The sequence below is a fragment of the Diceros bicornis genome, chromosome 2, assembly GCF_020826845.1.
Source record: "Diceros bicornis minor isolate mBicDic1 chromosome 2, mDicBic1.mat.cur, whole genome shotgun sequence".
Lineage (NCBI taxonomy): Eukaryota > Metazoa > Chordata > Mammalia > Perissodactyla > Rhinocerotidae > Diceros > Diceros bicornis.
Window position 1 is genome coordinate 36,125,405 of NC_080741.1, and position 16,574 is coordinate 36,141,978.

Here is a 16,574-nt window from a genome sequence, read left to right on the forward strand (position 1 = left end):
TAAGGAGATGGAGATCCAAAGACAGTCAGTGACTCAGATTAGAAAATATGGCACAGTCAGAGCATGAATGCGGGTGTCATGAATCTTAGTCTGGTGTTCTTTGGTTACTGTGTACAGCCTGACTTTTCTGGTTTGTGTCCGGGCCCTCGAATAAAATGAAGCCCTCCCTGTCAGGGCCTACCTCTAAGGACAAATGGACATACGTTTCTTTTATCATATAATTAGTAGTTGTTTTTTCCTGATTATAAAAGCAGTGCACATTCATTGTGTTTCCCACAACAGAAGGATGTACAAAAGAAAGTGAAAATTGCTGATAATCCCCACATCCTGAAATAACCACCATGAATGTTTTTTGTATACCCTTCCAGTCTTTTTAGTGAGTGTATGTTTGTGTATGCCTCCTTTTTATTTTTATTTTATTTTATTTTTTTTGTGAGGAAGATCAGCCCTGAGCTAACATCCCCATGCCCATCTTCCTCTACTTTATATGGGACGCTGCCACAGCATGGCTTGACAAGCGGTGCGTCGGTATGCGCCTGGGATCCGAACCTGCGAACCCCGGGCTGTCAAAGCGGAGCACGCCACTTTGCTGCGCCAGCAGGCCAGCCCCTGTATGCCTCCTTTTTAAAACAAAAACTAGATCTTACTGTTCATATAGTTTGACATGTTTTCTCTTTCACATTAACAACCTTTAGTAATCTTCTCCATACTAGCAAATAAAAAAATGTGCACTATTTTTTTTTTTGTGCTCAAAAACATGAGGGCATTTCAGTTACCGAAAAGGAAAGAAGGGAAGGGAGGGAGGGAGGGAGGAAGGAAGGAAAAGAAAGAAAACAGATCATTACAAGAGTAAAAATAAAAATAAAATTCAAAAAACTTATGCAAAATCATTTTGTACTAGTGCATCGTACTGCCTTCAGAATGTGTTGCACCTCTTAGCTATGTTAATCTCTTAATGAGTAATGGAATACTCTTTTTTAAATATCAGCTTGATTTAAGCATAATTCATGTACATTACACCACATCCATTTAAAGTATATATACAATGGGTTTTAACAGTTGTGTACATACACCCTGAAAACCACCACCATAATACAGAACATTTCCATCATCCCCAAACAATTCCATATGTCCCTTTGTAGCCTGCTGCAGCCAGGCAGCCACTGATCTGCTTTTGTATACCATAGTCTGCATTTTCTAGAATTTTTATAATGGAGTTGTACAGTATGTACTCTTCTCTATCTGACTTCTTTCACTGGGGGTGTATTTTTGTTTGTTTTACTGTAAATTTTAAGAGGCACTTCATACAGAAAAGTACAAAAAACATAAGAGTGGACCAGCCCCGGTGGCATAGTGGTTATGTTCGGTGCACTCCGGCCACCTGGGTTCGGTTCCCGGGCGTGGACCTACACCACTCGTCTGGCAGTGGCCATGCTGTGGTGGTGGCTCACATACAGAAAGAGCAAGATTAGCAACAGATGTTAGCTCAGGGTGAATCTTCCTCAGCAGAATAACTCAAAGAAAACCAAGTAAGTGTACAGCTCAACTTCATTATCATTTTTAATATATGCTTTATCAAGTTTGTTTCATTAACAGAGACCCAAAATAATAGTGACTGAAAAAGATAGAAGTTTATGTCTTTCTGTGTAAAAATCCTAAATCCATAAACTGCATTCCATAGAATTCTCAGGAACCCAGGCTGCTTCTGGCTCATGAGAGTATGGTCCTTGTCCTCATGTTCTAAAATGGTGACCAGAGCTGCAACCATCACATCTATTCCAGGCAGCAGGGTGAAAAAAAAAAAAAGGATAAAGGGCATGTGGCAGCTGTCTTTTAAGGCAGGTTCTGGGAAGTCACAATGTAACACTTTGGCTTCATCTCAGTGGGCAGTACTTAATTGTGTGACTATACCTCGCTGCAAGGGAGGTAGGGAAATAGTTTTTTTTCCCTGGGTAACCATATACTTGCATGAAAATCAGGGACTCCATGACTCTGGAAGAAGAGGAGAGTAGATTGGGGGATAAACCCATGAGCTGTGCCACAGATGCATGACGTTTCTTTGTAGGGCTGTTCTGTAGTGAGGTGAACCCTCCCAACTGCTGGGCATGTAGGTGTCTTCCAGGGCTTTGCTGTGATAAACCATGCTGTGATGCACAGCCTTGTGCCTAGTCTCTAGCCAGGGCCACTGCCAGATGTGGCTATTAGCATTGCATTCAAATTAATTACAACTTTAAAAAAGTTAAAAATTCAGTTTGTGAATGATAATAGCCCCATTTCAGAGGCTCAGTAGCCACGTAAGTCTTTAGTGAGTCTCAGTGGGTAGTGGCTCCTCTGTTGGATGAGCAGATATAAAACGTTTACATCATTGCAGAAACTTCTCCTAGACAGTGCTGCTCCAGGTAAGGCAGCTTCTTATCACGGTGCCCGGCCTGGTGGGCCGGGTCGAGGCTTGACCTCAGCCCTCCTTGTCATCTCCACCAGGCTGCCTGCTGCAAACTGTACATGGTCCTTTACCTATAGTAAACCCACACTCTGAAGGCAGCTTCCTCTTAGGTCAAATGCACTAGCAGCTGGCCTCAGGAGGAGTCAGATGGATGGTTGGACTTGCAGAAGATAGGGAATACTGACTGACTTGGTTTCAGTGGAGCCATTTGAGCCAGGTGGTGAGAGTGTTTGCATAACCTGCAGGTAGCATGGACTGCTTCTCCCGTTTTTTATTGTTTTTGTGGGAGTGAAAGGAACTGAGTTCCGTCCAACCCGCCCCGATACAGAATTGCGAAGATGGCACTTTGGGTGGATGATCGCCTCTGAGTATAACCCAGAGGCGTAACCCAGGAAATGGGGAAGGGCTTAAGCACGTCCTCTGAAAACCATGATATTTTTAGCTCCAGAATAGTTTACAACAGATTTAAATGCACAGCAGATAATGATAACTTTCACAGCTGAGCCATCTCGGAGAACATCTGCACGGATGCTGTTCAAACACGGGCTGACTGGCTCTGTGTGTTTATTTTTCTTTTGATAGTGATAAGTGGTGGAGGGAGAGAGTGGGGACTTCAAGATCCATCATAAGGAGATTAAACTGGATTGGGGCCCAGGGTCCCCTAGAAGGGAGATGTTTACCCTGCAGTGGCCCCGTGCTCCTCCAGAGGGGAGGTCAGACATCTAGTGGAAACTGTGAGGTGGTCCCGCCCTGTGTGCCCTGTGGTGAAGGAGCCGAGAGGGCGCTGGAGCCCCAAAGCCATGGGTATCCTCATCTCCCTTTTCTCTGACTGCAGTGACACGAAGGTCAGAAGCACTGCTGTGGGGCTCAGGGCTCATCCATACAGCTCCTGCTTGGATGCTTCCAGTGACGGAGAGCTCACTCCTTTGCCTCTAAGTTTTTTCAGTTGGGTGGGGTCAGCTCCTCCTGTTAGAAAGTGCTTATCTTGACTGTGACATGGCCCCTCTCTGCCTTTCACTCCTGGCCCTAGAGCAGCATGGTGTGACCTCCCTGGAGAGGACTCGGGAGCCAGGCTGCCTGGGTTTGAAACCCGGCTCTGCAGCTCCTGACTGTGCGACCTTGGGCAAGCTACTTATCCAGTTGTCTGAGTTTCCTCGCCTCTCACTGTGCATAATAATAGGACCTGCCTTGTAGGAATGTGGGGAAGATTAAACGAGTTAATAAGATATGAGGCACTTAGAACAGTTCGATAAGGTTAACTGCTGTTGTTATTTTTATTATTTTCCCCTATGAATCTATTTTCCATGTAGTCCGGGAGGCACTCCTCTTTGACATCTAACTGCAGAGGGTTCAGGAAAGTCTCTGACCCAGGGAGTTGGGGGGGTGGCCAGGCCAAATTTGCCACTCTGTGGGAACAGCAAGGAACAGGGGACAGAGTGGGGCTTGGAGCCAGGCACCAGGAGCCTGTCCTGAGTGCGTCCCTCGCCAGCAAGGTGTTCTCGACAGGCCACTGCACCTCTCTGAGGAGAGATGCACACTTGCCAGGGTTGTCATGAGAATTCCGATGAGACGCTGGGTGCAATGGCCCTGCTGTGGCTCCCTGTAGGCACTTAATGAACAATCTCTCTCCCCTCCTCCGTGTAAAGGAGCCCCTTGTTGACCGGAAGTCCCTGTTATCTCCCATTTAGTCTGTAGACAGTTACTGAGGTTAGTTTGTCAAGTAACCTCCAGAATAGGTCACATCGTGATGAAGGACACAGTCCAGAGGCATCAGAGAGCAGTTTCAGCAGTCTCACCTTTTGGATCCTAGGCCTCCGCACATTGCCATGGTAACTTCAATAAAACCATTTGGTGAGCTCACCCAGCAGTTGGCCTCATGGTCTCTGTGGTGAGTCCCCCTGCATGTCCCCAGGTGTCACTCTGTTGCCCCAATACTGTCCCGCTGTCCGCAGCCCCAGGGCAGCCCACAACTGCACCAACTTCCCTAGAGGAATGTCACCACCAGAGGGCCTTGAAAAATCTCGTCCAAGCCATGAATTTTATGCCTGAGGCAAAGAAGGCCCAGAGAGGTAGAGTAATTGTCCCGAGGTCACACAGCCAGAGTTAGAACCAGAGGCCCTCTGGATGTCAGTGCTTGTGCCTCTTGTGTCTCCCTGTGGCTTCCATGCCAGGAGGGATGTCTGGGCCTGGTTGGACCCAGCCCTGGGTGTTCTTATGGTCCCTGGTTCCTAGTCTCTGTACAGGGCCCTTTTAAGGTCTGGGTGGTCCATCCCGACTCGGCAGCTCGTCCCCTCTGGAGCAGAGCTGCAGAACCAGGGTCCACCTCACCCCTCAGCATCTCTCCAGGCTCCTTCCCTACTGCCTCTCCCCTCCTCTTCACACGATGCCGCCAGACACTAAGTGCACCGAGCCGGGAACTGCCCACATCCTCCATCACTGTGCACACGCAGCAGGTGGCTGGGGGTGGATGATTGCTGTCGGGGCTGATGGAACCTGCAGGTTGCATTGCCTGTGTGGCGGGAAGGGGTTGGGAAGGTACAGGCAGACGATAGTACCTTATGAAAACTTAAGCTCCCTGGTCAGCCTGTTAATTCTGAAGAGCTGAGTCATCATCAGCTTACCTGTAGCTGTAGGAACAGGGTCTAAACAGAGTCCGGCCTTTGTAGTGGAGAGTGATGGACTTGGAAGCTGTTTATTTCATCGGTCTGGTAGAGCTCATAACCTCACGGGGAGACCATCTAGAGCACAGAAGTGGTGTGAATTTGTCTAAAACCTGCACATGTTGATGTCAGCTTTCCGATCATTTTGTATCATGTTGTATTGATAGCGGTGAGAGGAATAGCCAGCAGCCAGAGTAAGCCCAGTGTTCTTCCTGAGGAAGAGAAGAGGATGCACTTAGGGGCCTTTCCGTTCTGTTCCCTTGTTCCCCAGTCCTTGTCATTCTCCCGTCACCCAGGACGTGGGGAGGGGACGGTCCTGTTCTGTCATCTGTTGGAAATAGACAAAAGCCTCAGGAGGCTCATTGGATTTTTTTTTCATCTGAAGGGGCTTTGTGGCCTCTGTCTCCCGATAGCCGTGTCTAAATGGCCAGATCTGTTTCTCAGGGTGAGCCCGGCCGCATGGATGCTGTGTTTGATGTGTTTTATCAAAAACTGCGTATCAACCAGAGAAGACATTTTTCTTTCCCAGTTCATTCCGTTTTTCACCTCATCCTTCAGATTTTATAGGCCTGATGTTTTATGACATGTTCTGTCTTTCATTAATAAATCTTTTTTTTTTCCGAGAGAAAACCTCATCTTATTTTAACTGAGTTCCCCTTTGTCACCAACTAGCTTCATGTTTTAAGATCTCTCAAGGCACAAATCCGTAATCCAGGTATTATGGAAAAATGCTAGTGTGGTTAGACAGAGTCAAAATACTCGCATGTTTCCTGGTGTCAGGTGTTCTTGGTGAAGGAGCTGGTAAAGCAGAAAGGGCCAGGAACCTGGGGGCTCGACTGACATCCCAAATGACTGCCATCCGTGCTGCCATGCAGGCGTTACTTGTCATAGTGGATCTGATTTTACATGAGATTGAGGCCCAGCTCATATGCCACCTCCTCTGTGCGGCCTTCCATGCTTGGAAATGAAGTTTGTGGCTTCCACCACTTCTCAGCACACTCTCTTCCTTGTGTCTCCTGATGTGCCTTGTTGTGTCTCTTTTCCCAACTCAATTGTCAACCCCTTGAGGACAAGCTCTGTGTCTAGTTCTATCTTTGCAGCTCCTCCGTGGGGGCACCCTCAGCCCCCACCTCCCCCCAGCCCCGCCCTGTCCCTCCAGGGCCCAGTGTAGGGCGTCCCACACAGTGCCTGCTCAGTACACATGGGTTGAAAGGAAATCAGATTTTCAGTCCCTCTTACAGAAGATCACTTTCTGCTGAGCGTACAATTATTTGCACACGTTTGTTTCATTTTCCTATTAGATCATGGGTCGGCAAACTTTTTCCATAAGGGTCAGATAGAAAATGTCATGGGTCTTGTGGACCCTATGGTCTCTGTCGCCACTCTTCAGATCTGCTCTTGCAGCACAAAGGCAACCCCGGGCAATAGGTAGATGAGCGGGAGTGCCTGGGTTCCAGTACAAGGTGATTCACAAAAACAGGCAGTTGGCCCTTAGTTTGCCGTCTCCTGAACCAGATCATCAGCTTCTGAAGAGACAGGTCTGTGTTCAGTCTGCCTTGTGTCTAGCAGAGTGCCATGCAAACAGCGAGTGCTCCATAAGTGCTTGTTTGTGGATTAAATGAAACAAAAGGCTGAAACTGAGCTACACACATGCAGACTTAGTGACCCAGCGGTTCCCCTCCTAGGTGCGCACCCAACAAATGCCTGCACGTGGTCCCCAAGGATATGCACCAGGGTGTCCACAGCAGCACCATTTGTAATGGCCCCAAAGTGGAATCTGTCCCCATGCCGGCCAACAGAGAAGGGATAAATAAATTGCACTCTGTTCACATAATGGAATACAATGCAGCAATAAAAATAAATATGCTACTTGTAAAAATATGGTTGACTCTCACAAACATGATGTTGAATTGAGACAAAGAAGACAGACACAAAAGATGACATCCTGTGGGATTCTGTTCATGTAAAGTGTAAAGACAGGTAAAGCAAATCTGTGCTGTTAGAAATCTGGAGAGTGGTTACCTTTGGTGGGGGGTGTCTGGAAGGGGGTCCCAGGGGGGCTTTCTGGGGCACTGGTTATGTTCTGTTTCCTGATCAGGGTGCTGGTTATGTGGGTGTGTTCGGTTTGTGACAGGTCATCAAGCTGTATACTCATGATTTGTGTACTTTTCTGTATGAATGTTATAGTTGAGTAAAGCATTTGATTAAAAAAAAAAAGCAGTTTGTCCAAACAATTTTAACCAGAGACCACTACCCACCGTTCTAATTCTCTGGCTGATGCTCCCCAACTGCTGTCTCCTCCTGAGCTCAAATCTGGGCTCTTTGCCCTGTAAATTGGCATCTGGAAGCCTGGGCCCTTCTTTCATCTCTCCCACTCACGGTGGAAGAGTGGGACCCAGGCTTGTGCAGGAACCAGGGGAGCACTTTGAGGGTGGAGCCAGTGGTCCCCACACATTCCCCGCATCCTTACTCGCCACGTGTGTGACCCGTCCCTGGCTTCCTTGTCTCCTCCACAGAACATTGTAGGTGTGGGAGCTGGGTTCTGCGATGGACTTCGCTGTGGAGACAACACCAAAGCTGCCGTCATCCGCCTGGGGCTCATGGAAATGATCGCCTTCGCCAAGATCTTCTGCAAGGGCCAGGTGTCCACAGCCACCTTCCTGGAGAGCTGTGGCGTGGCCGACCTCATCACCACCTGCTACGGAGGCCGGAACCGCAGGGTGGCTGAGGCGTTTGCCAATACTGGAAAGGTAGTCCCTGGCCTGCCCTCCACACCCGCCTCCTTCCTCACTGGAGACTCCTGGGCTGGGGTGGGCGGCTGCCCAGCAGAGATGGAGGCCGGCATTCGTTGTTTGCCGGGGTTGTTGTGTTTGCCTGTCTGCTTTCACTTAAAATGTTTGCCTGTCTGCTTTCACTTAAAAGTACTTAAGTCTTGGGCCTGCCCCGTGGCTTAGTGGTTAAGTGCGTACGCTCCGCTGCTGGCAGCCCGGGTTCGGATCCCGGGCGTGCACCGATGCACTGCTTCTCCGGCCATGCTGAGGCCGTGTCCCACGTACAGCAACTAGAAGGAAGTGCAGCTATGACATACAACTATCTACTGGGGCTTTGGGGGAAAAAATAAATAAAATTATAAAAAAATAAAAAAAAAGTACTTGTCTTATGTTCTGTATCTTGTATGACTTTGTCTTTCCTTGGCTTGCAGCAGAGGATTGCGGCTCCCCTCTCCTACTCTCCTCTCAAAATAAGTGGTTCTCTAGTCTTTACAGTAGATTTTTTTCATCCTTTGTTTTTAAGACCATTGAAGAATTGGAGAAGGAGATGCTGAATGGGCAGAAGCTCCAAGGACCACAGACTTCTGCTGAAGTGTACCGCATCCTCAAACAGAAGGGGCTGGTGGACAAGTAAGTCTCCCCATTGTCCCTGAGACCAGAAAAACAGTCATTATCCCACTCTTCATCCCCTTCGTGACACCAGCCCAGTGCACATAAGCACAGCTTTTGACAAGTGTGGGCAGGACTTTACTGGATTAGTTTTGTCCTTTGTGTGATGTGAACATCTGTGGCAGGAAACATCTGTTTACCCTGAACCAGGAGTGTTTACACAGAACAGAAAACCAGCCTCTATCACAGTGGAGGAGCTCAGTCCTATAAAGCATGTTATAGAATATGAAGTTTGAGATTCTGGTTTGTCCTGCAGGGTGTTTGGTAAAACATGTCATAAGTTTAAAAAAAAAAAAAAAAAGATTACTTTGTTGTTTTTATAAAAAGATACAGTCTTTTTTTTTTTTTGTGAGGAAGATCAGCCCTGAGCTAACATCCATGCCAATCCTCCTCTTTTTGCTGAGGAAGAACGGCCCTGAGCTAACATCTATTGCCAATCCTCCTCCTTTTTTTCCCCTTTTTCTCCCCAAAGGCCCAGTAGATAGTTGTATGTCATAGTTGCACATCCTTCTAGTTGCTGTATGTGGGACGCCACCTCAGCATGGCTGGAGAAGTGGTGTGTCGGTGTGCACCTGGAATCCGAACCCAGGCCGCCAGTAGCGGAGCGTGCTCACTTAACTGCTAAGCCATGGGGCCGGCCCTGAAAAAGAAAGATACAGTCTTGTTAATGTCAAACAATTCAGAAAAGAAGGAAGGACAAATCACCCCAGAATTCTACCCCAGAAGTGACCTGTGTTGAGGTTTGGTGAGCAGCCTTGCAGTCCCTCCATCGTGTGGATGGATGGGTGCATCCAGCCTCCACTGCCTTTCCAGGCCAGTCCCATGTTACAGGTGGGCTTGGTCAACTTGGTTTGTCACCTGATTGAGGAGTAAGCCCTATGGCACCACAAAAGCTGCTCAACTTCTCTGAGGCTGCTCCCGGGCCCTACCTGCCCCTCAGCCCTTTATCTTGTCAATTTGCTGAGCCTTTTCCCATAATCATGATGGAAAGTACACCACCTCATAAATGTGTATGCAGCATATTCTGTGTGTCCTTCACTCTCTGGTAACGCTCTTCAGGAGAAGGAAAGTTTGGTTGCCTGGGAGAGTAGGGAGCTGGGCATCTGAATTGATGCTGCCAGTGTGGCTGATCCAGAGCACGCACTTCCCTCTGAGCTGGGAGGTGGGGTGTGGACGGCATCTGCCGGGCTCTCTGCTTGTGTCCCCTTCATTCTCTGCAGGTCAGTCCAGATGTCTGCTGGTCCCGGCCACACATCTTACCTCACCCTGCGCCCAACTCTTCTCCTTTTCCCCAGTACAGATTGATCAGCCGTAGAGTTCCCTATTGGAAGTTGAAAATGAGGGAGGACAGGGCATTTGTCTTCCTTCTTTAATTTGCATTTTATTTTTCCGAAATGGCTTTTGAAACTGGCCAGGCAGAGATGGAAGTCATAAACAAGCCTCCAGAGGAGGAGAATTACCTTTAAATTGTGACTAAAAGGAAAACACGTCTGACATGCATGGTTGTCCTTATGTACTTAACAGCAGACAGTGATGTGTTTGTGTGTGGTTGGGGTAATTTAATGACAGCAAGTCATTATCAGGAATTTTTAAAAGTCTTAAAAAATACCTGGGTGTTTGGTGATGGTGAGTATCTCCTGATCACAGTTTTAATGTGGCATCCGTGTGCTCCCAAGGCATGCCTTTGATAGGATTCTGTGAATTGACCAGTTGGCCGGGTGTTAGTCTGTATTCGTCGTTGCGCTCCCAGAGGATATGGACTGGAACTGGCATTCTGGGCTCACACTTGCCTGTTTTCAAAAGCAGGTGTGATCAAGCAAGTGAAACTCGGCTCTGAGCGGACGCCTCTCCTTGGTCATGTCCCATTTTCTTTCTTCTGATTAGAAATTGAACAGGCTGTGCCTGTGCTTAACGAGGCTGCTGCCAGAGGGAGGGGGCTCCACCCTTCTCCCAGGCCGGGGTGCAGAGTCCTATGGGACTCTCCCTTCCCCTCGCCTGCTCCCAGAGCTGCACAGGCAGAGCCGAGTTCTCCCATTCTCCCTTCCCACCACCTCGTACCTTGATTTTTTACTCTTTCATTCCCTCCATCACTGCTCTGGTCTTCCTCTGTTTCCTTCTCCCTTCTCGTCCCTTCTCCATTGCTATAGAAAGAGCACAAGCAGGAGGGCAGCATTTAAGGCCACCTTGTGGCTTACTAGCCATGAGGTCTTGAGCAGGTCATACTTGTAGCTATTCTGTGCCCCAGTCTCTTTATCCACAAAATGAAACTAGTAGACCAGATGATTGCCATGGTCCCTTCCACGTTGAGTGTTGTAACTCAGGGGCCTCCTGCTCCTGCACAACGAGGTCCACAGTCCTTAGGTTGGCATTCAGGCAGCCCTCTCAGTCCAGGACCAACTTAACTTTCTAACTGCATGTCCTGTTACCCCTACAACACCTTCTTCAGTGGAACACCTCCTTCTCAGACTCACGTGTGCCTCTGTCCTCCTGCTGTTTGCCTGGACGCCCTCTTGATGTGCATCTCAACTCTCATCACCATAAAGGGAGCTGGATCTGTCCTCAGAGAAGCCTTCTTTCATGTCCTCCAGCCACAAAAAACTTTCCCTGCTTGGAACTTATTGTTCAGAACAGTGGTCAGCAAACTTTTTCTGTAAGGAACTACATATTAGTCTTTGTAGGCCACATACAGGTCTCTGTCGTATAGTTGTCTTCTTTTTCTCCTTTTAGAGCCCTTTAAAGATGTAAAACTCATTCTTAGCTTGCAGGCAGTACAGAAACAGGTCACAGGCCTTATCTGCTTCTTAGCCTGGGGTTTTCTGACCCCTAGACAATATTACGGCTCATGTGCTGTGGACTTATTACATAAATATACAATTTTACTTTAATCTCCATATTTAGAGGGGGAGCATGTGCTTTTGGTAAAAAAAAAATTCAAATTATACAGAAAGTCACACAGTGAAAAGTGAGTCTTGATCCCCCCAGACGCAGGCAGCTCTCCCAGTGTTTAGTGACCCTTTCCACTGAGCCTTCTCGTTCGTGTAATGGGTCCTGGACCCCATGTTCCGCTCTGCCCTGGCTTTTCTTCACTTTAGGATGTTTTTGAAGATCATTCCACATCTGCACCTAGAGATCTCATCCTTTTTTTTTTTTTCAGTAGAGGTGTAATTGACGTATAACATTTTATTAGTTTTGGTGCACAACATAATGATTCGGTAGTTGTATATGTTGTGAAATGATCACCACAGTAAGTCTAGTTAACGTCCATCACCGTACATAGTTACAGTTTTTTTCTCTTATGATGAGAACTTTTAAGATCTACTCTTAGCAACGTTCAAATATGCAATACAGTATTATTAACTATATTCATCATGCTGTGTATTACATCCCCATGACTTACTTATTTTGTAGCTGGAAGTTTGTACCTTTTGACCCCCTTCACCCATTTTGCCCACCCCTCACCCCCCACCCCAGCCTCTGGCAACCAGCTGTCTGTTCTCTGTATCTATGAGTTCAGGTTTGTTGTTGTAGGGTTGTTTTTTTTTGTTTGTTTGTTTTAGATTCCACATATAAGTGAAGAGATCTCATTCCTGCAGAACGTTCCTCTGTCTGGGAGAACCACAGTTTATTTAACCAGTCTCCTCTTGATAGATATTAAAGTTGTCTCGGTTTTTCTGCTCTTAGAAAATTTGCTTTATTAAATTTCCTTGTACTTGTGTCTTTATGGACATGTGTGAGTATAAAGTGTTTATATTAGTTTGCTAAAGCTGCCATGATACAAACACCAAAGACTGAGTGGCTTACACAACAGAAACTTATTTCTCACAGTTCTGGAGGCTGGAAGTCTTAAGATCAAGGTGTCAGCAGGGTTGACTTCTGAGGCCTCTTTCTTTGGCTTGTAGATGGCTGTCTTCTCCCTGTGTCTTCACATGGTCTTCCTTCTGTACATGTCTGAGTCCTAATATCCTTTTTTTATAAGGACACCAGCCCTATTGGTTTAGGGCCCATCCTAATGACCTCATTTTAACTTAATTACCTCCTTCAGGGCCCTATCTCCAAATGCAGTGACATGCTGAGGTCCTGGGGGTTAGGATTTGGGTGGGTGGGACACAGTTCAGCCCATAACAGTGTTGTAAGCTCCTCAAGGTCTGGGGCCTTATTTATGACACTGCACGTCCCTGCACCTGGTTGAAGCCTGACACATCTTAAGTGCTCAGTGTCCATTAGTGGGATGGGTGATGACTGGTTTATGTCAATATTTGTCTATGAAATATGTCTTTTGTCCTCCTGTCACCTCTAGCCTTATTTAGATAGTTCCCCAAAGTGATCTAATTGGCCTTGTGGCATTTTATGTTATAGAAAATAGCATGTAGATGGGCAGTATAGCCTAGTGGTTGAGTGTTGGCTCCAGAGTCAGAAACTGTGCCTCAGTTTCCTCATCTATAGAATAGGGATAATATTATTATCTACCCCATAGGGTGGTTATGAGGGTTAAACAAGTTACTTGTCCATAGAAATCCCTCCTGGGCCGGCCCCGTGGCTTAGCGGTTAAGTGCGCGCACTCCGCTGCTGGCGGCCTGGGTTCGATCCCGGGCGTGCACCGACGCACTGCTTCTCCGGCCATGCTGAGGCCGCGTCCCACATACAGCAACTAGAAGGATGTGCAGCTATGACCTGCAACTATCTGCTGGGGCTTTGGGGGAAAAAATAAATAAATAAAATTATTAAAAAAAAAAAGAAATCCCTCCTTCCCCCTACACTCTGTATCTCTTGTTAACATCCCATCTACAGAATACATTTTGGAAATGGTCGTGAAAGTTGGGGCGACTTTTGTCTGTGACAACAATGCCCAGTTAAAAATGCCTTGAACAACAGGGTTATTTTTCTCATATAACAAGGAGCCTGGAGGTAGCCATTATTGGTGTTGGCTCCAAGCCTCTGTGTTAGAATCTCAGTGGTCCTGTTACCCTCCCTCAAAGCCTCAAGATGGCTGCAGCAGCTCCAGACATCACAAACTCACACAATTGCACTTAGTGGCAGGGAGCAAGAGCAGTCTAGGGTAGCAGATTTTTTCTCCAGTGCCTTTCAAGGAGAGAGATATCTTTCCCAGAAATCCTCAGCTGATATATTGTGTCTTGCTGGCTAGGACTTGCTTACTTGGCTAATTCTAGGTGAAAGAAGGCTGGGAAAGTGAGCATTAGGCTAGTTCCAATCTTGATAAGGAGAGAAGGGGGTTGGGAGTGGCTATGGGTGCCCACTTATCACCTGCCACCCTCCTTTAGGGACACGCACAAAGTTGTTCTTATCTTAGGAACAGGAGAACTAAGCTATGGAAGGGCAAGGGAAAGGGCTGAAATCTCCAGGCTCTAAATCCCATTCACAAGAATTCATTCAGCAAATACTCACTGAGCCACTTGCTGCTTGCTGCACCCTGTGCCAGGCCCCAGGGATGCAGAGGTGAACAAAACAGACTTAGGTCTTGTCCTCCGGAGCTTACAGTCCAGGACCCAGTGGCCATCTTGTGGCTGTGGTTTTTAGCTGTCATTTATTGCACACCCCCCATATGCCAAGTGTTGTACTGTCCACTTTACATGTAAGTCAATTAATATAACAGTCCTTAGTGACCAGCTCCATTTCACAGATGAGCAAACAGGGTCAGAGGGGTTGTGAATTTGCCCAGAGTTAATAGGCTGTGGAGTCAGATTTGATTAAGTCTACCTGACTCCAAAAAATAACAGAACATTCTGGACCTTAAAAAACCCACAATGATAGAATATCATGAAGACATGTGACCTATCAGTACTATTTGCTATTCTTAAATTAAGTTGTCATTATAGGATTCTAACTAGATAATTTTCAGAATGGCCTTTAAGACTCTATTGATTCTGTCAAGCTCAATTTGGGCTGTGTGTGTGTGTCTGCACGTGTGCGTAAATGCCTGATTGAAAGTAACTTAGTTATTTCCTTAGTGATTCCTACCATGAGAAAATACTTGCTGAGTCAGCTGCACCTTGCGATAATGTTATCTTTTCTTACAGTGAACTGTTAGCCCGCTCCTTTGTACCCTCATCCATTTCAAACTTTCATTTATACCTGTGTTCACATCTTGGAAGAAAAGGCAAAATAAATCCAGCTTCCAACATGAAATCAGTGCTTGGCTAGTTGTGGATCCCCACGTTCGTTCTTGCAGGCGTGTTCTAGGCCTGCATTATTTATGGTGATCTGTGGGCTGCCTCATCTTCATCCTTGGGTGGTCCTTTTTGGAGAAGGGAGAACAATACCTCCCTGCAATGTAAAATTTATTCTCCGATCTTTTAAAATAGTGGCAGAAACTTAGACTCATTCCAGGTTTGACCAAGAGCCTGAGCCACACTCTTCGTGTAAATGACCACAGGTTACCCTGTAAGGGTTGCTGTGTGACTTGTTTGTAGACAGTGCACACCAAACAGTCACGCAGAGGATGGTTTAGTTTGTACCAAGATCTTACAGCCGCGGTGCAGAGGCTCTCTGCAGACCAAATAATAAAGGAATGTAGAAGAAGGTCACCTTGTTTTCCAAAAGTAGCACACTGATCTGCAATCTGTCAGGTAGGACAGAAAAACTCTTTGTTCTATGAGGTAAACCAGATGGCCTAACTTGTCTTTTCACATTTCCCCCCAACTAGGTTTCCATTGTTTACTGCAGTGTACCAGATCTGCTATGAAGGCAAACCCATTCAAGAGATGTTGTCGTGTCTCCAGAGCCATCCAGAGCATAGATAAAGAGAAGCACGCAACATGTCGGGGAAGGTTCTGCTTTTCCTATCAGTCTTTTGGGTTCAAATGGAAACCAGGACTTCGCAACAAGATGTTTGCTTGACTGTAATCCCATCATGGATATGTACAAATTTTTACAGGTTCGTTTTTGAATTGTGAGAAGCAGTTCATTGGCTAAAATGTACTGGTCAACACCTAGACACACCTGTGAACGTGTGAGTGCGTGTTCATTTCTCATTCTGTGGATGTTTCTATGAACCAAAATTAAAGGTCCATTTTAAAAATTACTTTTGAAATTTTCCCACTGTAGTAGCTTATACGATTGGAAGTATCTCAACTAAACTTTTTAGATCTAATTCATATGTATTTGAGTGAAGGAATTTTTTTCTCATTCTATTGATGTTAAAATGTAACCAGCATTAACATGGTAGAGTGGAGGAATGAGTGTGTTCAAAGATCAACATACTGTAACTTTTAAACAAGATTTCAAAGCCAGCATAATGTACTACTTCAATTGTGGATTGATTTTTTTTTTTAACAATTAGATATTTTTAATTAGGTAATCTGCTGATGTATCTTCCTCTCACTGCAGTTTTCTGCATTTTTAGCCTCTTTTCTCTTCATTAGCTGCCAGAATGTGCTTTCACAAAGGCCCAGCAGTGGCGGAAGACAGAAAACTCAACTGGGATTTTCCTGCTGTGATTGACACTTCGTTCTGATTAACGACATTCGTATGATGCTTTTTGTTAGGTAGTACTTCATTTCCTTTAAGCCTCACAGATCCCCTGCGAGGGGGCTGCTATTATTTCTCTTTTAAGATGCAGTCACTGTGCCTGGTGACCTGGCGAGTAGGGGCAGAGGCAAGAGTCAAGTCCAGTGCGCCTCTACCCCACCAAGGTGCCGGAACCTTCTAAGACGTCACTGGGCTGATTTGACCTTCTGCTAATTGGTTGTGGCAAATGCCATATGCAGCCTTTTCTGAGGCCATAGGAGGGCTTCCTGCAGCTGAGATTTGTGTGGGTTGTTGTCTAGACAGATGCCACTCCGAGTGTGGTCCTCACTCCATCAGCTTCACTTGGAGTCTCTTAGAAATGCAGGTTCCCAGGTCCCGCCCCAGCTCTCTGAAGTGGGGTGTGGTATCTATGCTTTAACATGCCTTCCATGTGTTTCTGATGCTCACTACGGTTTGAGAACCACTACTTAAGAAAATTTTCTTTAGATAGGCATTTCTCCAACCGTGTTCCATAGGAAACAAGTATCCTGAGATCCAGTGGTTGTT

At 46.5% G+C, this 16,574-nt stretch overlaps 1 protein-coding gene across 1 annotated transcript in view; it reads left to right on the forward strand.

Annotated features, from left to right (window-relative positions):
• Positions 1-15,582, forward strand: part of GPD1L (glycerol-3-phosphate dehydrogenase 1 like) — a 40,258-nt gene extending 24,676 nt beyond the window's left edge. Inside the window, exons 6-8 of the mRNA XM_058554388.1 lie at positions 7,620-7,853; positions 8,398-8,504; positions 15,205-15,582. Coding sequence (XP_058410371.1) covers positions 7,620-7,853; positions 8,398-8,504; positions 15,205-15,301 — 438 coding nt within the window. The 3' untranslated portion in view covers positions 15,302-15,582. The remainder of the gene's footprint in view (positions 1-7,619; positions 7,854-8,397; positions 8,505-15,204) is intronic.
• The last annotated feature ends 992 nt before the right edge of the window (positions 15,583-16,574 follow it).